At 31.4% G+C, this 24,163-nt stretch overlaps 2 protein-coding genes across 8 annotated transcripts in view; one reads left to right on the forward strand and one right to left on the reverse strand.

Annotated features, from left to right (window-relative positions):
- The window catches only part of LOC148612535 (uncharacterized), a 31,582-nt gene extending 29,399 nt beyond the window's left edge, over positions 1 to 2,183 (forward strand). Inside the window, exon 19 of the mRNA XM_088594084.1 lies at positions 336 to 2,183. The gene's annotated coding sequence lies outside the window, so the exon portion shown is untranslated. The remainder of the gene's footprint in view (positions 1 to 335) is intronic.
- Positions 1,550 to 23,153, reverse strand: LOC148612536 (uncharacterized). 7 transcript variants are annotated; one of them, XM_088594081.1, is made up of 13 exons: positions 22,996 to 23,153; positions 22,278 to 22,417; positions 20,121 to 20,144; positions 17,712 to 17,753; positions 16,069 to 16,321; positions 13,868 to 14,134; positions 11,899 to 12,061; positions 11,324 to 11,540; positions 10,625 to 10,821; positions 9,490 to 9,574; positions 8,681 to 8,869; positions 7,540 to 7,641; positions 1,550 to 4,246 (listed from the first exon to the last, which is right to left on the reverse strand). In XM_088594081.1, exons 4-13 carry the CDS (start codon positions 17,731 to 17,733, stop codon positions 4,215 to 4,217), a joined length of 1,527 nt encoding a protein of 508 aa, XP_088450207.1. In that variant the 5' UTR covers positions 17,734 to 17,753; positions 20,121 to 20,144; positions 22,278 to 22,417; positions 22,996 to 23,153; the 3' UTR covers positions 1,550 to 4,214. The 7 variants fall into 7 exon arrangements, with proteins under 7 accessions (XP_088450207.1, XP_088450206.1, XP_088450205.1 ...); XM_088594080.1 differs by lacking the exon at positions 22,996 to 23,153 and adding an exon at positions 22,803 to 22,985; XM_088594079.1 differs by lacking the exon at positions 20,121 to 20,144.
- Positions 23,154 to 24,163: the final 1,010 nt, after the last annotated feature.

Below are 24,163 nucleotides of genomic sequence, written 5' to 3' on the forward strand. Positions count from 1 at the left end.
GTAATTTTGTTATTACCCTTTATTTACTGGTATCATTCTGGGTTTGCTTTTTTGTTCTTTTCCTTTAGTTTTGCTTTGGTATTTGCCTACTTGTTTCATGTTGAAGTAGTAAGAATATGCACCACCAAAACCAATTTAAACCAGGGAGTGTGTATAATAAAGAGTCCCTGTTTCAACTAACAAAGAGAGTTAGTGTAATTATACTTTCGAATACTTCAGTAAAACATAATGATCAGACAAAGGTGCAACACAAAGGAATAAGGTCTTATCTATTTCTTAAAGTTTGATACTCTTTTGTGCGTCATTTTTATGTTTTCATTGTTGATTTCTTACAGCACTGTATCTAATTATCCCTACAACAATATGTCTAAAAGTAGAAGGAAACTGGTGCAGATATTGTATTTTAAGAACGCGAGTATGTTATTATTCAACTACCACTTCAAAAATTAACGCAACCAAAGGGTGACACATGATTATCATTTGTTTCTCTACTCAAGCATGAACAAACAGTACAATGATCAATAACAATTAAAAGCAAATAATGTTTGATTTCTTCATACATATTTACTTCGCAGCAAAGAATTATTGTGCAAATTTAAGGTAAATTTTAAAATGAAATTATTCCATGTATGATCACGGGTGTCATAAAATAATCATTTGATCATTTTTTTTGTCCTTTAAGCTATTGCTGGCACTTTCAATGAAATGGGTTCCAAATCGTATTAAAAAATCCAGGAATGACAACTACACAAAAAAATACTACATCAAAATCAAAGAACATAAAATGCAATTGTATCACTCACTAAAATAGTAACAAAAGTAAACTCCGACTCCACTCAGAACTGGGAATCTGGACCAGGTGCACCAGTAGGGTAAGCAACCTCTGCTTTTCTGGAAACTTCCACCAACTCGCTCATAAAATGTCATGTCTGGGGTAGGCAAATGCTAAATATGCATTTTCATGTGTAATATAAACAGTATTTTGAAAAGGTCAAGTATATAACCTCCAAATCAATCTCAATCTCATCTTTGAAGTATAAGACCTTGTAATACAACATAAGAAACTGGCGCGTAGCTGAGGCCAAATTGAAGTGTAGGCAAAATTATGGCAGGGGGTGCGCTTAAGGCCCCCAGCAGGTCCAGGGGGGCAAAGCCCCCCCCTAAGCTCCGCGGAGATGGTGTTTTAGAGCATCATTTATGCCTCTCCTGGATGTATTTAAAAAATTTTTTTTAAAAATGGCAAAATTAAGTGCAGGCAAAAGCTTTTTTGCCTAATGGCAGCTACACACCCGAGAGAGATTCATAAACCCAAATCAGTAAGTGCTTTTTTTTTACCCCTAAATCCAACATGGTTGAGACCATAATCCCTAAAGTTAGTAACATCTTTCCTTTTGTAGCATAGGACCTTGTTGTAAAACTTAATTAAGATACACCAAATCATATTAAAGTTATGTAACAAAAAACAAATGTCTATTAACAACAATGTTACATTATACAATACCACTAATGCCAATTACTAGGTATTTCAGGATTAGATTTACAGCAACAATATTATAATACTCTTTAATAATATCATAACATCTCAATTCAAACTATAAATATAAAAATTGACGTACAAAAACATAAAATTAACTCGTTGTCTATCAAACAATATATATGGTTATTTAGAAAATCTAATTTAATACTATGACCATTTGAATAACATTTTATATAAATTGACTACAATAAAATATGTCATTGTTCATGACTATGAATATCAACATGAAATATGCATTGGGTGTTTGTTCGGTTAAAAATAAACAAGAGGCTCCCAGGAGCCTGAATCACTCACCTGGTTGAATTTTGCCTTTCAAGGGCAATAATTAAACAAGAAGTTGTCCAACAATTTTGACTCAAGAAAACTTTGATAGGACTTATCAGTAAATGAAAGTCTGAATCTATCATAGTTTTCAAGACATTGGCTGATAACTAAAAAAAACCTGTCATTTTCCCCTGTCAAGGGCAATAACTCTTATAAGAAATCTGACAAATTTCATGCCTGAAGACTTTGTAGTCCTAAAAATAAGGATCATTTCAGCTATTGAAAGAATTTGGCTAAACCTTACGGTTTTGGAGATATATGCAAACTAGATAAAGTGATGCCCCGCATTTAACCTTCATACAGCTATATCATAACTCATTAATTGTAAAAAGTACTTTGTCAGATGTGTTATTGTGTCTGTGAGACACAAATGATGCCCCCACATGTGGTTTAGAGTAAAACTCAGCATAGCTGAACGAAACTTACAGACAGAATTACGGACAGACAGACAGGGGTAAAACAATATGCCCCCCAACTTATCGTTGCGGGGGCATAAAAACTACTGTCTGACCCTAATGTTCTATTTTAAGTAACAGTGGCCATGTTTTTTTCGAAGGATAAAAAAAACCACTTCAATTCTATGCAGGATACCCCAAGGAACACTAATACCAAGTTTTGTTTCAATTGGTAAAAGAAGTGTCAGAGGAGAAAATTTTTGAAAGAAATAACATTAAAAATAGCACAAAAACATCAAAAAAGGGCAATAACTCCAATGTGGCTGAACAGATTACAATGAAAATTTGACTGCAAATATATCTCATCATGCTGAACACTTTAACCCCTTTCAGAATGGGCTTAACCTAACCATATTGGAGATATATGCGAAAAACTATTGTCTGACCCCTATGTGCTATTTTTAGTAATGGCGGCCATGCTTTTCGACGGATCAAAAATCCCAAGATCAGTTCTATGCATGATACCCCAAGGAACATTCATACCAAGGTTGGTTCCAATTGGTCAAGTAGTGTGAGAGGAGAAGATTTTTGAAAGAAATAACATTAAAAATAGCAAAAAAACGTTGAAAAAGGGCAATAACTCCAACATGGCTTATTAGATTAAAATGAAAATTTGACTGCAGATAGATCTCATCATGCTGAACACTTTTGTCCCATCAGAATTTGGCTAAACCTAACTGTTTTGGAGATATATGTGAAAAACTACTGTCTGACCCCCTATGTTCTATTTTTAGTAACTGCATCCATGTTTTTCGATGGATCAAAAATCCCCATATCAGTTCTATGCAGGATACACCAAGAAACATTCATACTAAGTTTGGTTCCAATTATTCAACTAGTTTCGGAGGAGAAGAGTTTTGAAAATTGTTAACGGCAACAATGGACAATGACAGACACCAAGTGAGGGGATAGCTCACATGGCCATTGGCCAGGCGAGCTAAAAATGATATATTTTAAGAAGAAATGCATTGTCATTGCTGGTTGTTTTAAATGCTCAAAAACAGAATTAAATTTTCAATACAGACATGCACTTAGAACCCATCTCCGTCCCTTTTTTTGTTCAAATTCCAAACTCTGAAACCAACAATCAGAATACAATGAAAAACTAAACCAAAATCAAAAAAAAAATTATTCCTCAAAGTATTTTTTTATATTATGGTACATTGTATGGGGGAGGTCCAGAAAAAGTGGTATACCGGTACATTATATCTCTAAAAAAAACAGTATAAAAACAATACTGAAGCAATAAATTTACAGAAAATAATTCGGATAGACCATTATGAAAAAAATATTTAATAAAATCTAAATCTTTCTATAATTTTTTGTCACAAAAAAGCAATATCATTACATCTAAATTTCAAGTTATTTCACACTTAACCTCAAGTAATAAGTTTCAAAGAGTAATCAAGGGAACCAAGGTTATAGCGGTAATCAAAAGAATGTAATTTATGAACCTAAATCTTTTAATACAAAATTTTATTACAAAAACAGTGTTAAAAAGTTTTTCATTTTGTAATGAAACATTAGAATGTAAAAGTATAGCCAAATTTTTTTGTAATTGAAAAAAAAATCAATAATTAATATTAGTCTTTTAGAAACAAACCAATGAGGACCTACGATTTCAAGGCTGCTATAATCAATTTATTTGTAAAATTGTATGAAAATACTCCTGCAATACCTTGATTCACACTAAAAATCATACCTTAATTTACCTGAAAATCTTAACTAAGCTAGTGATTTTAAAGTTAGCCTTAAGCATGAAACTTTGAAAGTATAATTATTAAATACCCTTTTCCCGATTTAAAAAAAATTCTATAATGTTCATGTCCATCCAGGAATCAGTGAGACATCTGAGATCAAAGTGCATTGAAGGTCAAGGCAAGATCAAGGTGTGAAGGTCAAGAACTTTCTGGGAGTCGTGTGTAGGCATCTGCAAAAAAAGAGAGTAATATGACAATAAAGGTATGCAAGGATGGACATTCACTGAAGCAATACTGCTAGCTATAAAAAATGTATTGAACACAAAAGATGTTAAGAAGTCAAAGTTGCAATGCAGAAAAGAATTTAAACATGCAATACAAATGTACAGTTTACATAAATGAAAAGATTTTATAACATATTTCCATCTTAAAGTTTCATGGGAGGAATTGATTTTACAACTTCCAAATCTTTATTGAAAACACCTCTCCACTCTCCATAGTTAAATGTAGATTTTCAACATGCTCAGATAAAACCCCTCCAACCTGGAGGTGAATCTATACACATACAAACAAAAGAATAAAAACTGTGATACTGAGCAATAAAGACAAAGCACATCAGACATTTTTGTGCAAACTTAAAATGCCTTGTGCAATTAAAAATTTTCATTTATTCTGAAATTACAGATTCTCAATTTCTATATATCTTGATGCATTGCTATATCATTGAACAAGTGACCTATAACAATTCACAGAATTCTTTTTTAGGAATGTGAAAAACCCTTTTTCCTAAGCTTTAAGGCTCTGAGCCTTCGCTACAATATAAAAACAGAATTCAAATTGTGATTTTTCATTGTTACAAGAATATCACTGGAATCAACATATTCAATAAAATAAAAATGTACACCTTGTACAGTAGCTATCTACATATGTAACTAGCATCTAATATCAAATTCCTAAGATTTAAGCTGGAACTTCCTAAAAGCAGAATGCAGTTATCTCCCCTTTAGTTTCAAAACCTGGCATCAAAACAAGTAATTTGCATTTAAGAAATTGTTCCAAACCAGTCAACAAAAGAGTCAATTGTCCAAAACCTTTCATAAAAAAGTCAATTGTTCCAAACCTTTCATAAAAAAAAGTCAATTGTCCAAAACCTTTCATAAAAAAGTCAATTGTTCAAAACCTTTCATAAAAAAGTCAATTGTTCAAAACCTTTCATAAAAAAAGTCAATTGTTCCAAACCTTTTCATCATAACAAGTAATTAGCATTTAAGAAAATGTTCCAAACCTTACAAAGAAAAGTCAATTGTTCAAAACTTTTCATCAAAACAAGTAATTTGCATTTAAGAAATTGTTCAAAATTTTTCACATAAAAGTCAATTGTTCAAAACCTTTCATAAAAAAGGTCAATTGTTCAAAACTTTTGATCAAAACAAGTAATTTGCATTTAAAAAAATGTTCAAAACCTGTTATAAACAAGTCAATTGTTCAAAACTTTTCATCAAAACAAGTAATTTGCCCTTCAAAAATTGTTCAAAAACTTTGAGTCATTTCAAAATCATGATTTAAAAGTTATTTGAGGGGATGGGATTTGTTTTAGCCCCCTCCCAAAAAAAAAAAAATCTAAATTGTCTACAATGCCTTTTGTTAAAAGGATATAACTGCAAAGGGGAGATAATTCCTCACAGATTCTAACAAAATGTTATTCAACTCTACAATATTTTTCTGGTTATATGAAAAACGACATTTGACAGTGACACAATAAATATGATGTTTCTCCACCACTAGCCTAAATCATTTATTACCTGCTCTATCATATTTTTGTTGATTGTTTTTCATTGCCTGTTTAAATTATGGTATGGTCTTAAGCATTCATAAAAATATACTCCTACTTATAAGAGGTTGGAATAAAATTTCTCCATACTCCAACCAATTAAGGAAATAGCTCCCTGGAGTATGAAAATATATTGCTTCTAATATTGTAAAGGACAGATTATTAGATTTCTCAAATCAAGTTAAATGATGGTGTATTTTCTGCCGAATACTTTAACACTGTCATTTAACTCGACTAAAAAAATCACAGGCCCTTGTGTAGAGAAGTCATAGTAAGATTGTCAGACAATGGCAATCATACTAGAAACAGTGAAACAGTGAAACTGCTTGAAACTAAATAAATCTTTTAACTTTGAAGGCTTTGGTAATGGCACATAAAAATTCAAAGGGACTTAACAAGAAGTGTCATATGTTTAAATCACATGTCACAACTGCCATTTCATACCCTATAAAATAAGTGAGTGGATATACTTATATGTATCAACATATATAATCTTTGATATTTATCAACTTAAATCTGAAAAGTGAACTTCACAATTTTTTTATATGTCTGACATGTCAGTGAGTGAATTCAATTTTTTTCACAATTCAAGGTAGTTGACCTCAGGTATGGGGCACAACTCTTAAAAATCATTGGAACGTTTGTATTCAGCATTTTACATCAATGTTATGTAAGCTTCAAAGAAACTTGGATTGATTTCATTCTGTGTCAAATGAAAGCTTGAAAGGCTTTGATGAAATTGGATATGATAAAAACATATCACTGATTTCATGAGCTATGTCCCTTACCCTAGGTGTACCTCTGTAAGTAATAGGCCACTGCAATGACTGCAATATGATCACATATGTACACCTTCAATTCCAGACACATATAAATGATATAATCTACTAGTTCACTCATTACATACTAGAACCAGGATGTAAGATACACACATTTTATACATTATAAAACAGCAATGTGTTGCACAATCTGCTACAGTTTTGTGTTTATTGTGGGAAAAAGAATGCAAATACAAAAAGATCATGTAAAATATTTGCAGAAACATTAATATAAACTTATTTTTTTAAATTTGAAATGAATTTGAATTTACAATGAAACACACACACACACACACAATGCCAACAATTTACTAACAACATTTTGAAGTTGGAAAATGAAGATGTAAGTCAGGGTATGTCTAATAAGTTACCAGGTACAAAAAATTATTTTCACAGAAAATCAGCTTTATTGTAAAAATTATTCTGGTCAACTTGAATCAGTAATGTTTTGGTCAGCAAACCCTACATATAGTGACACCTCACAGTGTCTTACTTTCTAGCCAGAACAAAACTTTTAACACACAGTTAAGCCAATCTAATTAAAATTAGACCTATCAATAGTTCCATTCAGTCACTGCATGAACTTTTTGATCAACCAATCAAAATTCATCTTTCATGATTTTGAAAGCTTCATTCAAGGGAAAAAACCTGAGGATTCTGAAAAGGTCATCTAAACAGAAAGTAGAATGGAGTGTTGTTAGATCCTACATACAGTGAATGAATGGAAAAATTGATGGGTCTAATATTAATTAGATTGACTGTTAGACATACAAAATTAAACAACTGTAAATTCAATCTCAAAGATTGTTACCATAATGAAACCAAAATATTGTAAACTAGTAACCAGGTTCTTCTAATCTCATAAAATTATTACTTTGTTCAGCTCGTCTTTGGTCTCTTTTCATCAGGAAAAGGACGAAGATATAAACAAAGGCACCATACAGGTATGGCCCTGGGTACAGAATATACAGTGCCGCTGAAAACAAAATTATATTTCCTATCAGAACTGGAGGCATTTAACAAAGTAATTTAAAAAATTATTTGACTAGATTTTTATGAGCAACTTGTCAGGTATTACTGAAAAACTGAGGACACCTACCCTACTGGTGCACCTCGTCAATGCTACCAGTTTTAGTGGAGTCTGAGTTGCTTATCTATCTTTGTTTCTTTTGTACATGTTAATTAGGTTATTTCATGTGTCTGTTTTCCCTGTCTAGTTTTTAATCCCTGGATTGCATTCTTTTGATTTCTGCTAGACTATTTGTTTCCTTTATCACTCTTGCATACATTTATTATTGTGAATCTGTAATTTTAGAATGAATGAAATTTACAGTTGTCAATCCAATTTAGCAATGTTGAAAATTCAACAATCAGATTATCAATTACTTGTATTAGAATCCCAACCATTTTTTGCAATATTTACAGAAAATAAATAGATGTTTTTTTTTGTTTTTTTTCATATAATAAAGAAAAGTTCTAAATGTGAACCTAGTTTAAGTAATAAAAAAAACATCAAAGGTAAAAGGGCATATTTTGTTTTGGAATAGAACTACAAAACACTTGTCAATCCTTATGTATAATCTTTGATCTGTTTGAAGTAAAAAATATAACATATAAGTTGTGTGCACAATCTCATAAGAAATAACATAATTTTGTAATTTTTTCTCTGACTGAAAATCATGCTTGTTGAAGAGCATCTAGATTCAAGAAGCCTACAGAACTGGTTCAGTGCACAAGTTAAATTGTCAAGCCTTTTTGACATGAGTTATAATATTTTGGTTATTCACGATTACTAATTGATTATCCTATTTATTGTATAGATTTTCTCATTAATTCATTGCTATTTTCAACATAAAATTTTAATTTGGTGATCTACACATTTATATTCATGTTGTGACACTTTGGATGGATAAATTCTGAGAGTGAATTATTTCATGGTATTATTATCAATTTTTTTTTACACAGGGTACATTTTATAAATCGCTACAATCTATATGATAATAATGAGCTCTTACCTCTCAATGCATCTACCTCTGAATAATCATGGGTATCTTTAAAATATGATTTGATGGGAGGTACCAGCAGCTGCATATTACCCCCTATATTTGTGATTATAAAAAGATATACAGCTATCCCAGTTGTTCTGATGTCAGATGGTATCAACTCAACAATAACTGCAATAGTTATTCCTATCCACATCTCACCTACAAATATATACATAAAGATTCTCAGATTTCACAGTAATGAGTGGTATAAATTATTTCTCCGATTGATATTGTAAAATTAAAATTTCAACGTATGACTTTAGTGAGCATGTTAAAATCTTCGATTTACTATAGAGAATGAAGGAGAGTCAGTTTCTCCAATGAGATCTGGAGAAAGCTTAGAAAATGAAAAATGGTGGGAGAAACTTTTGCAGAAATTTTATCATCACACAGTGGTTAAAAAGATACTTGTATTTTCAATCACCATATTAGAATTTGAAAAACAGGATTCCATATGATTATGTCATTTATCAACTTCTCGAATGGCTATATAATTGTGATACCACACCATGGATGATGTAATACAATCAAATGATATTAAAAAAAAATCATAGTAGTGATTTATTGTTGCTTGATTGTGTTGCATTGCCTGTTAAATCTAAATGATTGAAAGAAACATTGAGACATTATTATTGCTCTCTCAAAACAACTGGTGACATCATAGGACAATTCTGCCAATTCTTTAATAGTATGAAAAGAAATCTAACACTCTTAAAAGTGAAAGATTGATTTCTCTTGTATTCTCAGTGATGTTAGAATCTTAATATTGATTTACTTGCCAAATATATAAGTAGGTATTTGACAAAGATAAGCTCCTGGCGGCATGAAAAATAAAGTTCCTGCTGCAAAAGGTGCTGCTAAAGTCTGAAATAAAATGACACTAATTATTAATCATTTGTACATGTATAAATTGTGTTAAAAATGCCTTAAATTCTTATTTGAAAAGACAATTACCGGTAACTCCAAAAACCAATCAAAACCATTGATATGGAACCTTCTTGTTCACTCACTCATTAAATCCATAGGAGATTACACATAGGTATGGAATATTTTTATCAGCATCATTTTCTTACCAATAAAAACAAAAGTGACATGTGTATTACTTGTTTATGATTGTATCATTCAACCTCTTACTTTTTCTAATACTGCATTTATGCATTTCTTTACATTTGAATCACCATTAATTCTTTTATTAATGCACCCCCTTTTCTACTTGCAAAAATAGTCATTAAAAACTCTTATGTTGAATCATCTCTATTTGTAGGCATCTGTCAGCAATTCTCTCACTTACTATAAGTTTACTGTCCAACCATCATATCAAGTTTCATTTAATTACATTCAACCATTCAGGAGGAGTTGTACTTATAAGCAAAAGGCTCTTTATTTGAAAGAAAAGTATCTATGTTTTTATAAGGTGAAACCTGTGTAAACAGAACACTGAATAATCTGAAAACCTGTCTAAACCAAACACTTTTTCAAATCCCTTTATTTAAGGGTTGTTTCCAATTGTTCGTTAGATAATGGGATATAAAAGACTTCGGGTCAAGGGGTTTATGTTGCAGCATAAACTGACCCAAAGTTGTTTATATCCCATAATCTAACCGGCAATTAAAAAAATTCCAAAACACCAGAATGCAAAAACAAAATAACAATACTTATATTGTTTTTATGATATGAAATCAACATTTTTATTAACAAGGATCAATACTGTCAACTGTCAAGCTATTGCACTGTTTGTAATTTACCTGTTTTCAGTGTACTAGAATACTCCGTTGAAGTAGTTCCATAGTTATGGGGCTTGGCTAAAATACCATGTTACAAATGGACCATGTTGCTCCATAATTCTGTACTATTCAGAATTTAACAGAAATTAAAATATCTGAATTCATATCTATTTTCAACGTAAATACTTACCAAACTGATCATTATCACTAGGACTCTTGAATACAATCCTAATTTTTTGACAATAAGATCTGAAAGCAAACCGCCAATTGTTACACTAAATGTTCCTCCAACAATCGGTATCCAGGACATATATTCCCCAATTTGTGATTTAGTCTGACCCAAGTCATTAAAATACTGCTGAGTGTTGTATGATATTACATATCCAGCTGAAAAATCAGAAAAAAAACATTCTTTTGAAATGTTGTTTTTATATATATAAGCTCATGTCTTTTTTTTGTTTGTAGAAACAAAACAAAAAAAAACTTTAAATATAGAACACATCTACTTATTTGAAAACTTCATGAATTTCCATTCCAGGCAAATATTTAAAGTGATAAATTAAAAAAAGAAACCATAATTTTTGAAGGATTAAGCCTTCAAGTAATTTGAATAAAATTTAGTTTTTTTTTAAAATCTCATGAAAATATTAAAAAATACAACAAAATATGCACCATGGGAACGTGTAATAAAGATTCTATAAAAATTTCATTCAATTCCATTCAATGGTATTGGAGGAGTAATGGATTAGAAATGGATCCCTCTTGTATAACGGAAGGCATGAAGGATGAAAGGGTGGACAGCACTACCATTATACATTCTCAACATTGCGAGTGGGGGGAGAGGGGCATAAATAAAATATGATGAATAAGATAAATTGTACATGCGTACCTGCATTTCTTATTGACGAAGCTAGTAAAATAAGAAGCACAGAACCATTGAAAAACTTTGTCAAGACTCTTTTGGCTTTGTTTCCTAAAGAGTTCTCCGATGAATGAGGTTTATCTGCTGTAGTTTGTTGTCTAGGTGGATCCTTGACAGTTAAAAACAACAATATAGCAACGGCAAACCCAGGAATAGCTGATAAAAAATAACTCCATCTCCAACCCTAAAAATAAAAAAAAAGCATCAAATGCATTATTGCCACATTGCCACACACACTGTCATTTGGGGTATAGTATGAGTATGCATTCTCCCAAGATTAATATACAATATAATTATGCTCTGCAGCTAAGCAGGATTTTTTGTAAGATGATGCTGAGGGCACTGTACTTTAAATTTCTGGAAAAACCTTTTTAGATTTAATGCACTAGTGAGGACTGTATCATATGAATGGGATAAGTCTTAAAAAGCAGTTATTAGACTAAAACCATAAGTATTTTGTGACCAAATGTCATAGATTTTCTATTGGTAAAATTAGTCAAATTGAAAAGGCCCTACCTCCCCCCTAATTCTGTATATTTTACCTGATTATTAATATTTGCCCTAGTGATGAAGTTTCCAAAAGCATATGACATGCTATATCCTATATAAATTCCCCAGTTGTATACTCCTAAGGCCAGTGCTCTGCTCTGTTTTGGGAAGAAATCAGCAATCATGGATGCTGCAAATGGAGTACAGCCTGCTTCCCTGTAAAATAAAGTGAAGATTTTGTGTTATTGGTAGGCTTGTCCAAATTATCCAATTCTGTGACAATAAAATTATTAATTGGAATGAGTGAATAATAGGATAATTAATTGGAAGGAGTGAATAACCAAAATATGATCACAAGTGCGAAGAACGCATAGATTTACGAGTGTGCAGAACTTATTTAAATCTACTGCGTTCTTGGCATGAGTGACCACATTTTGGTTATTCACGATAACCAATTGATCATACTATTTATTATATAGATTTCCTCGATTATTCATTGCTATTTTCAACATAAATTTCAAATTTTGTGAACAGCAGATTGATTTCAAAGTTGTGATGTATTGGCAGAAGAAAGTCCTAGATAGAAATTACGAAATTTATTTCACTGGGAACATTCGATAAAATACTGCTATCTATATAATAATTACAAAAATATGACAAGAGCCAAAGAACCTCTAGAATTAAAAGATGTTGAGAACTTCCCACCCCATATAAGTTGAATCTTGAAAAGTTCTTGGCACATATAAACATATTTTGGTTATTCATGATGATCAATTAGTTATTCTATTTATTATACAGGTTTTCTCCATAATTTATAACTATTTTCTCCATAAATTTAAAAATTTTGTGATCTACAGATTGATATGAGTGTTGTGATGTTTCAGTTTTTGAAAGTACCAAATCTGTTTCACAGTGTGAATTACTCAAATATTTTGCATAGGGAACATTTGAAAAATTACAACTATTTATACAATAAGATACTTTTATTTGTCAGTATTAATTTTTAAAATTTGTTATTGTGTGGATTCTTAATTTCATGGATTTTATTAGACCATTTTCAGTTAAAATTTAACATTCAGTTGGGACTTAAAATTCATGCTTTAATAGAACCTGAAAACCATGAAAATTAGTACCACACAAGCAATCTTGTTTTAAAGTAATATTTATCCATATATTTTTTTTAAATAAAACCCATCTCTACCAAATTACAGCAAAATCTGTCACACATCTGGACACCTGAGTCCCTCAGTGTCAGTTATACAAGGTATTACAATGTATATGACTTTGGAATTATTTTGAAATTTAGAAAATGACTAAAAAAATAATCTGTAAAACAAACCCTTACTAAGGGGTTAAGTCATGCTGTCATGGCTAAGGGGTAAGGATAGTTGGTTAACAAAAGGCAAGGAAAACCTACTAACCCCCCTTAGTCATGACAGCATGACTAAAAAAAGATTTTTAATTATTTTCTAAAATCCAAAATAATTCCAAACTAAAATAATATTGTGAAAATTTGTGGATACCAATTTTCGTGGATCAGGGAAGAAACACAAGTTCGTGGATTCTTAAATTCGTGGTTTGAAAGTTTTCAGTGTACACATCAATGGAAATCTCTTATTCGTTGGGAACCAAATTTCACGGTTTGGTCTACCCACAAAAACCACGAAAATTGGTACCCATGAACAATAGTACTTTCACAGTACTTTTTTTTTACAATTCAGTTTGAACCAGTGTCAACCTAACTACTGTCTAACTGAACAAAAACTTCAATCTTGTGGTTTCGATATACTAGTACAAAATGTACATCAATACAAAATACTGATCTCTCTCTAGTGATATACCACTACTGTGAAAGTAATATTGTTCATTGAGTAACAATTTTTGTGGTTTTCTTTGGTATGAAATACCATAAAATTTGGTTCCCTAAGAAAGGGAAATTTTCTATTTATGATGAAGGAGTGTTAAAATCCAGGAATTCAACAACCCACTAATTGCTATATCTATAAATAGTTCATCACTTACCCTATACCTAGTCCAAATCTTAAGATTACAATCTGCCAATAACTGTTGACAAATCCAGTCAGTAGAGTCATCACTGACCATATTACTAGACATGCTGCCAACATTATCTTCCGATTGTACTTATCAGCTAGGAAGCTAATAAAGATTCCAGAGAATGTGTAGATTACGATGAAAACTGGTCCAGCAACTAGCTGATACTCCAAGCCCTGTCCATTGTAGTCCCACTTACAGACATGGCTACCATTCATATCCACCAGGCCAATACATCTGTAATAAAGATTAAAGAACCATAGTAAGAACTCTCCTTCCTTCCATATTTGCATTCTTTAGAAAAGTCCCATCCCTTTACCCAAAAAAGGGTCCCCATAACCAATTTCTGTGAAAATCAATTGATCTATTCTAAACTAATATAGCTGTTTACCATTCACTGAAGTTTGAAGGAAATCAGTATAAAAATGTAGGTCTTATCCATGTAACAACATCCAAGGATTGACAGATGGACGAGTCAAAAGCATTTTATCATTATTCATAAATTTATCAATTATTAATAAAATTTCAAATACATAACAATTTTATAAAGAGTTCTGAACAAGATTTCCCCTTTTTAAGGGAATGTTCCAACTTCGTCAATGTAAAAACTATAAATGCATGTACATTATGATGTACCGTGATTCTCTACTCCACATGGGAAGAATTGGGATTGATTTTACATGCGATAGGGACATAACTTTTGTAGGTTTAAACTGGTCTGGAGCTGGCATGTCAGTTACTGCTACTGCTAGTCGTCCTTATTTTGTACATTCCTATAATTTGTACATGTATTCACTTTCTTTATTTCAGTAGTAACTGGGATCTCAGAACTTTTAGAACTGATTTTTACATATATGCAGGTGTGATTAATTGTGTAATATTTTTTCCCACAGTGGCCACAATGTAAAGGGGGAGGCTTGTGATCATGCCAACGTACTTAAATTCATCGCATGTTTTTTGTCTGTCCAAAGTCAGGACTTTCAGGCCTCTGTACGTCTTGTTTTGTTTTCACCTTTAGTTTATTTTTTATTTTACATGAGTATACAAGGGCAACTCTTCTTTCCCATTGTATAATGTTGTTTCAGGGCCAGCTATCACCTGCCCTATAGTGTGAAGATTTCCTCGTCATTCATTGAAGACCAATGAGGAGCCTTGGGCGGACATTTTCATCCTGTTGGGGTTGATGTCTCTTTGACATATACATGATACCTATTTCTGTTATATGTACATCAAAGAATTTAAAAAAATAATATAGAAGTTGGTTATCAAGTGAAAATTCATGCCATCTCCACGAAATATCTTAATTCATAAGAATCATTTTAAAAGAAAATGCCCTCCTGGTTAGCCAGTTAAATACCTTTCTTTCAAGTCATGTATACTGTACAGCATGAAATTCTAGAAGGATATTTTCATAGTACTATTCTACAGTAGAATGCAACCAAATTTTAAGTGTTAATATCTCAAGTGGGCAACTTTCATTTGCGCTTTAATTTTCGAATACTGCTTCTATAAGGCCTACTGAAGGATTTCCGAAGAAAATATATCTGGGAATAAGAAATGCATGAATCACTAATCATAAGTTTTAAAGAAGAGCTGTACTTAATTGTGAAAAGTACAGAAAAAAAATAGAAAGTTTGAATTTTAATAAGTTTCATAAAGCATCTGGTAAAATGTAGCCTTTTAAATAGACTGAAATTGCTGGTTCAATAATTGAACAAAATATATGTTTTTCATAGAATAAAAGACTCCCATGTTATTGTGTTTTTGTCTCAAGACATTCAAAATTCCATGGGCTTACAAATATGCCCCCTTTTTCATAAAGTTTAATCAATTGCATAGATCTCCATCAATTGTTTTGTTTCTTTCTCTGATCCATTGTACAGTATACTAATTAATAGAAATAATGTACCACTACAACTATTAAAATTTTAACAAATAATTTCCCATGTTCAATGGCTTCATGTATAGTGGGATATTTTCGTGGGGTGCTATTTTTGGCATATTTCATTATCAATATAATCTGCCAATCAATTACTCTGGGCATAAGCACTCAGTGCACCACTTACAATCCACCAAAAATTACAAATGGCCCAAAATAGCCAAAATTCACATCTGCAAAAATAACCTGCCACATGGTATTGTTTCTATTGTTATGACAGTATCATACATACCTATCCTGACTCGTAGCTTCGCATTTGAAATTTGTTCCATTATCACTGACTAAATCACTCTCCACAAAGCTAGTGTTGATCATGCATGCTCTGTCACCGAAGTGAATTTCCTGTGCCATAGACTTGGCAGTAATACCAAACAGGAATCTGTCCAACTGATTCAACAGGTATGTTAGAAGGAAAAGGAACAAGGCCCACACATTGGTCAAGTTAAAAGTCTTCAGCATGGGTCTGTTGTCTGCTACCATAGCAACTGTGTAAAAGTAAAATAAATAAATAAAGTTAAAGAGTGAAAACGACAAAGATCCACAAAACAGGAAGTTAATATCAGACTTCAACCAAATTTGCTTACATGTACATCTATATAAAGCCACATACATGTACCAAATTTGAAATCCATTCATTAGGAGTCGAGATAACTGAGATGATATTTGAACAGATGCATTAACAAAAGAACTGAATGACGGATGGAAAAGGTGATTCAAATATATCCTCAACTGAACCTATATTAAGTAGCACTCCAGGTAAGAATCATGCAAAATGTGATTCATGGTTGATTTCTTTTTTAGTAAACAGAAAGTAGCATGTGGCTTTGCATATATCCTGTACTTAAGCACTTGTTCTTAGGAGATAAAAATTATAAAAAATGTATTGTAGAATTCAAAATTTAGGGAGATAACAGAAAGTATTTGATTTTCAATGTAAATTATTTCCTAAAAACAGACAAATTGGAATTAATGACTATGCATTTCATCATGTAAATCCAAAAAACAACTGCATAAAAAAAATGTGTAGTTTTTTTTCGAGTGTATCACATATTACAGACTTTACATGACTCTTACAAACACTACTGCTTACCTACTTGGCCATTACTGCTGTGTAAACAAGAAAGATTAGGAAGTTATAGTTGAAGCTCTACCTTACTCCCTTGACACGATTATTTTACTATAATTTCATTTCAGATGTTACACGCTCTCTGATTGGATAAAAAAGTTTGTCCATAATCTCATATACCAAATTTTATTATGTGACTGTTATGTCATCAACCTTTCTTGGAAGATTTACTTGTTAAATTTTGATACTATAATTAAGTTATAAGGAATGAATGTTATATATCTTCAGTCTATTTGATATAACCTCAATTCCCGTCGTGGATACTTAAAAAAAAACCTGCTAGGCAGGTTGTTTAGTGTGCACTACATGATTGAGGTTATTTCTTCATGGACTGAAAAAATATTACAGTCATCCCTTAAATAACTTATGACATGAAACCTATAGAATCTACAGTATTGTACATAACTATGTAGGGAATAAACTAAGCAATCATAAAATTGTCAAAGACATTCAGGACAGAGAGATCTGAGAAATTGAGGCCATCTTTAAACACATGATGAAAAATGGCCTTTGCTGAGGATGTTAGAGGCATTGCAGCATAACCATCTCAGACACTCCAGGGTTATCTTTGAAGTTTGAAAGATTTTGACAGCATTGAATTCATACCTATAGTTCCAAAATGACAATCTTTCAAATTGGAACAGACGGTAAAATATTCTGCATATGAAGGCATAGCATGAAAACCACCCGACAGGGAATATTTCTCCTGTACAACAAATGTGAAAATTTCTTGAAAATCATAAACTTACCATTATTTTCTTGTTTCTCCATATTGCTTTGTTCACCAGAATCTAACAAGATAAAATATGATTTTTATATTTCATTTATTCAATAATTTTATTTCTACATCATCTGTAAAGGCAATTAAAAAATTACACTGGCACATAAGTTGGTTATAGTTAATACTCGTATCAAATAAATTTGCAACACATTTTTAAATTCATGATGAAGGCAGCATGGTGCTAGAAGATGAAGGCATGGTGCAGTGCCATGCTAAATTGGTCTAGAGAAACCTCTATACACGTATTCCCTTAATACTGCATGCTTGTTGGAGATGCAGTGACTACCAATTTTAAAGTCTTTGGTGATACTCAGTCAGGGATCAAACAAACAATATCCTGCACTCAAGGCAAGAAAGCTACCCAGAGACCACCAAGGCAGTTACATTGTAGGGTAACAATGGAATTTCCCGAAATGACAGGCAATAGTCTAAAAGAGGAAAGTCCATATCACAAATGGCAATATCATGGTAAAAACTGGAAAGTAAATTCATTAATTATCATACCAAAATGCCAAATGAAAAAATGTGTCATCTAGGTATTTTGAAACATTCTGGAACAAACATTTTCACTGACAAAGTTTTTATTCAAGAATGAAAAACTTCAAAAAAATGTTGATGATAATTTTGATTGTCTAAATGGGCCTTTATAAAAATCTATAGTGTTGCAGATTTCAATATTTCATTAAAGATTTTTTCAGTGTCCTGAATGTATTGTTTTTCTCTTTACAAAAAACATCAAAATCCCTCAACCCTCCCTCAAGTTTGAGTGTCCATCAGAATCTGTCTAACAGTTACAGCTGGTCAGATAGACTCTTAGTATACTATAAACAAGATAAAACATATGTGCCTAGACATAAGTCGATTAAATAAAATTTCCAAAAGAAAAGCACTTATAATGTTTTTTTCTCTCAAATGAGTATTAATATCCAAAACCATGCAATAGTGCCATCAAATAACTTGAAGTTTACGACAGATATTTGGTTTATTCATGTTTCTTGTGATAGTTAATTATGTAGTAGTCTTTGTAAGAATCAAGCAAATTCTGTAAAATGTGATACACCTAAAACAAGAGGCTCCCAGAAGCCTGAATTGCTCACCTAGTGAAAATTTTGTCTTCAATGGCAATGAATTTAACAACAAGTTGTCTAACAATTCTGACTCAAGAAGACTTTGGTAGGACTTATCATAAGGAACATTACATGGCTTAATAAGAAAATTTGACCACAGATAAATCTCACCATGCTGAACACTTTTACCCTATGTCAAAATTTGGCTAAACCTGATGAATAAAACAATGTTTTTTTCTCTGAAACTATTGTGGCTTTGGATTTAGAACATATCTATACTTCAAATACACTGTGTAGCAAACAATAGGCTATCAAATATCTAGTAAGAAATATAAAGTAAAAAATAAAACCCTCCCACCCTCCCCATATTTTTTGTGAATTACGTTGGATGGAATCTACCATTTAAGTTAACTTGGCCTAATACAAATTCATATCAACCTTAATTAAAGAAAATTGCAATTCAAAATGATGGTTTGATTTGATGGTAGACTGTTTATGTTCAAAGCATTATACTGATACATGAATCTACAATCTGACAGACCCCTAACTATTTTCTAAGTCAGTAATTATAAAAATTAAGCTAGTAACAGAACATTTCAGGGGCAGAAAACTCTGTCTAAAAGCGTATTTTATACTATCTTAAATGATTCTGTAATACAGAGAACACCACTTACAATGAAAATATAATTGTCAGTAAGCATTTTTCAAACTTAAGTGCTGTAGAAGTCAAAAACAGTATGCTACTGCAACTATTTTAAAGAGGTAGACCTAGGGTAAGGGAAATAACTCCTGAAATCAGTGATATGTTTGTATCATATTCAATTTCACCAGAACCTATCAAGCATCCAGGGATTGATGGAAAATGCTGAATACAAACGTCTACGTCCTTAAAGAAACATGTGCATAAACAATGTACATGTATTAGTAATTTTAAAAAATCAAACATGTGATAAACATCATGTTAGTCAGATGAAGTACATGCAACTATATTTAGTACTGTAAATTGAGAAATACTTTTTTTTAAATTTTGTAATATTCTCACTGATATCTTAGAATGTTTAACTAATTAGAGCTTTTTTCATGTTACTCCAGTCAATCTAGCAAATTTTTGCCCTTAATCTAAATAAATTCCAACATAAGATATTATGTTATAAGCTATAGCATTATGACTTAAATAAGCACCAAAAAAAGCCGAACTAAATGTAACATGCAAAAACTGAAAATAAGTGTTTCAAATTTTGTATGGAAATTAGCACTGGAATCCGTTGAAATCTCATTCCTAAACTCAAAAATGCTAAATAAGAAATTACCAACTTCAAACTCCAGTATTGCATCTGTAACAAAGTTTTAATCAAACCATATAAAAAACATTTAATAATCTTAACTTACAGTTTGATAGTGTATCACAACAACTCAAATCAACTACTGGTTATAGGAATGGGGAATAAGTTACATTTATTTATTATTAATGAATACAACAATTTTTGTTCATATACAAACCTGTATCAACAAGGGCATTGTAAACCCCTGTGTTGTGGCATGGCTTTTATCGGTATATCCAGAAAACAAAATATCAATTTTCAAAAGAAATGTGCTGAAAAGAACATCAAACTGACTTTCTTAGAAATGACCAAAAAAAAGTTTTTAATAGGTATGTATGTAGTTTAAAAGTCCATTGTCTTTGGTTCCTGATTTCATGTTCTGGTCATGTATCTGGATTTTGACATTTTTTTTAAATATTGTCCTATTGTTCATACTTCAGTATTTTTAGTGGCTATTTAAGGCTAAAAACCACTAATTCCACTTCCCATAGGCTTCTATGCTAATTTCACAATATTCAATGGCTTCTCTGGACTTTACCTTAACTTTAACCTGCAGAGGACTATATATCAGCATGATTCTACATATGTCAGCTCACAATCCTCAGAATGGCATGTGGGGTTAGCAGACTTGCAGTGCAGTACTGGTCACCGGAAGTGAAGGGTCTATAAATAGCATGGGAAATCCAAGTGTTTTCACAAGATAGAGGTATATTTAAAAATCATTATGGAGATTAGACTTCACATCACAAGAAGCAAAATGCACCTATAAAATGTACAGAAATGTTTTTCCTTTCAGAAACTGTTTAAATTTTTTAAATAAGATGAGAACTTTTTTCACAGCACTATGAGGAACAGGGGTAATTTCTGCGTAGGACTATTTTTGCGTACGTTCCAAATGCTCATTGGTTGAATTGGTGGTCTGTAACCTTAACAGCAAACCAAGTTTTTTTATAAGGATGACCCAATTTTTATTTATTTAAATTTACTTCCCTATGTAAACTACGATGTACATGTACTTGTAATTGATTTAAACCTGTAAACATGCTAATTCTCGTGGTTGCTAATTTCATGGACTCTGTCAAGTGAACATATTTGCGGCTATCAATTTCCACCATTTCAAAATGATTAGCATTAAATTGTGTTCAAAATAAATTTTTTGGGTGCTATTTTTCATGGCTTCCTGCGTACCATGAAAAAAGCAAAAATTAAAACACCACGAAACTTAGCATGTTTACAGTATTTAACTTCAAGTTTTGATTATTAGATGTATAAGTGATTTTCCTACTGTTTTTGGAGAAGGGGCATGGAGACCATGCAATTGGAAAATTGTGACATTGAGAAATAATCTATACACATGAAGGCAAGGGTTTTTATTCAACATTTTTAAAACAATTTCTAAGTAAAATCCTTGATGAATACCATTACAGTCCATTGTATCAAAATCCACAAGATTACCTCTGGATGACAAGTTCAATACAGTAGAGTTCAGAAAGGATTTTTACTTGTACATATTACAATTCCTCATTTTAATCATGTACACATCTTAAAACAATGTTTCAAGTCACAATTGGGAATTTCACTGCTTCAACTTATTTCCTTGCAAGCAAAAAATGCGTGAATTTTTTAATACTACTACTTTTGGATATTACTTGCTAAAATTTACATGTAAATTACAAATAAGACGATCTTTTTTTAACAATGAGACCAAGAACATATTAAATTAAAGTCACAGAATGTAATCAAGTATAACAAGTTGAACAATGTCACTAATGTGGTCCATAAGGAACCATGTTAGGCCTTTTCATCTTCAGACTATTGAACCACCAATAGTTGACAAAAGTCTCTGGACTCAAAGTCAGACTATTGTAAGTTAAAAACTTTAAGGAAGTATACGGACCAAATTTAACAGTGTTCTAGAATTTTTAAAAGTTTTTCACTTTCCCTGAATCATTTTAGCATTAAAATCACTTTGCCACAATATAAAGGAATGCAAAAAGCAGTCAAATTTCACTTTCTCTAGATCAAAATCCACATGCCACAGGTGACGGATTGTAGAACACTGCATAAGAAAGGTGCAAATATCAAATATAAAAGTTTGAATTTTTTTTTTCGTTTAAGAGGAAATAATGGATCTATAGTGCTTACCTTTGTCTTGACTGTAATATTCAACTGGGGTGTATTACTGAATATATTATGTTTTTAGTATTGTCATGAATGGGTCACCTGATTCACCTTCAAGCAATATTTTCTTCTAGATGCTTGATAAATGTATCAGTGCCTAAAAACTAAAAAAAAGCACATACATAACCTTTCTTAATCATATTTTGTTATTTAAGATTTCATTAAGATAGCCGAGTAATACTTCAATATGAACGATTAATATTTGTGAGCATATAAGACAATTGTTTAAAACATGATCATACAGACCAGAAACTAAGAAAGCAAAGGTTTGCTAGTATTAAGTCAAAAGATTGTTTTACACAAAAGTAATTCATCCATTTGACAATAAGTTTGCTACAACTACATGTTATGGGTCAGCTTTCAGGACATTATACATGTACCTATACATTATGTACATGTATTGTATATATAAGTTAATACAATGTAAATGACATACTAAATTACAATTCTGAATGAAATAATTTTAATGCTATAAAAATTGACTTTTACCTATAAAATAATGTTATACTCAAGTTTTCAAGCTGATTTAAGTATGATCACCGTGCAAATGACTGAACTAAAACTATTCGCTGATGTAAAATATCCTGTCACATGTCCACTCCTCATGTCAGCTGTGTTGTGAGTTATCAGTTATGCAACGCAAAAATTCGACGATCTTGGAATGACGGAATACAAAACTTACCTCTTTGCATCTATGGGGTTTCAATATCTGGAACATTTAAAAGGGGCATCAAATAAATATAAACAAAAATGACTTAAGTAAGATATTAATTCAAAATCACAAGACATAATTTGTTTTCATTTCTGGCGTACATAACAGCTGGATACGTTTCGGAATATGCTCTTAATTCCGTACTACCATTTTAGAAATTCTTTTTAAATGTTTATTTAAAAAGGAAGACGGAGTTGATTTAAGTTTTATTTTCTTATATACATATATACTGAAAGGACTGAAATACCCAGGGACTTTATAATACTATCTATATTAGTATTATATATCCCTGAAGTGCTCGATAATATTTCAAGCTGATTTAGTGAGTTTTTTTAAATGCTTAATTAAAAATATATATATCAAGACAAGCTAACCGAAATAATCAACATTTTTCACACAATAAATTAATGATTCCTTTAATGGGTCTTAATACTTTTGAAATCTTATATAATTATAAACTAAAATGAATCAAACGAGTGAAGGAAAGACACCAGTTCAGATGCAATCCGGTAAGATCAATGATTCAATTTGAGTAACTTTCGTTTTGAAAGATCCTGACGTTGGTATACGTAGTGTTAGCTGTTGTCGTTGTAAATAGCATCGTCTATGAGAGAAAACCGAGTAATTACAAAAAATAAAAATAAAATAAAAAAATAATTTTAAAAAATCTCACATTCTTTAAGCCTCATTTCTTTCAATGGACGATATAGTCAGAGAAAATCGAAAATCTTAATTTCCTTGAGCTCTTTCCGAAAAGTCTTCAATCTTTTTTACTGGATTTCTGATCATCATACAAGTTGTCTCAATATCAAGGACATTTCTGTATTGCTAGCTAGTTGTCTGTCATGCAACTGACTACAAATTAAATTTCTTCATAAGCTTCTTAATTCAATCTTAACGATTGTGATTTAAGCTTTTCAAAATTTTCATAATCTGTGCTACCCCTGATTTGGTGTTAAGATATGCATTTGGAACAAATATTGATAGTATCTCCTTTTTATGTTATAGTTAACATAATAAAAAAAAAAACGAAAAAAGGCAACAAATGTACAAAGGATAACAACCCTTGAGCAGAATACTTTCTAGACTACAATCACACTTGCTTTGAGGGTTATTCATGATTATCTTGTATTTGCAC

This window comes from Perna viridis, chromosome 7 (genome assembly GCF_037379345.1).
Source record: "Perna viridis isolate PV_CMFRI_1.1 ecotype Kerala chromosome 7, ASM3737934v1, whole genome shotgun sequence".
Taxonomy (NCBI): Eukaryota; Metazoa; Mollusca; class Bivalvia; order Mytilida; family Mytilidae; genus Perna; species Perna viridis.

Excerpts from the sequence above, each read along its gene's own strand:
- LOC148612536 (XM_088594075.1), bottom strand. Across the intron at positions 16,322-17,711 it reads GGAGAAACAAGAAAATAATG|TTGCTATGGTAGCAGACAAC; the intron begins GTAAGTTTATGA and ends ACTTTTACACAG. Across the intron at positions 9,575-10,624 it reads TAGTGATAATGATCAGTTTG|ACTTTAGCAGCACCTTTTGC; the intron begins GTAAGTATTTAC and ends ATTTTATTTCAG.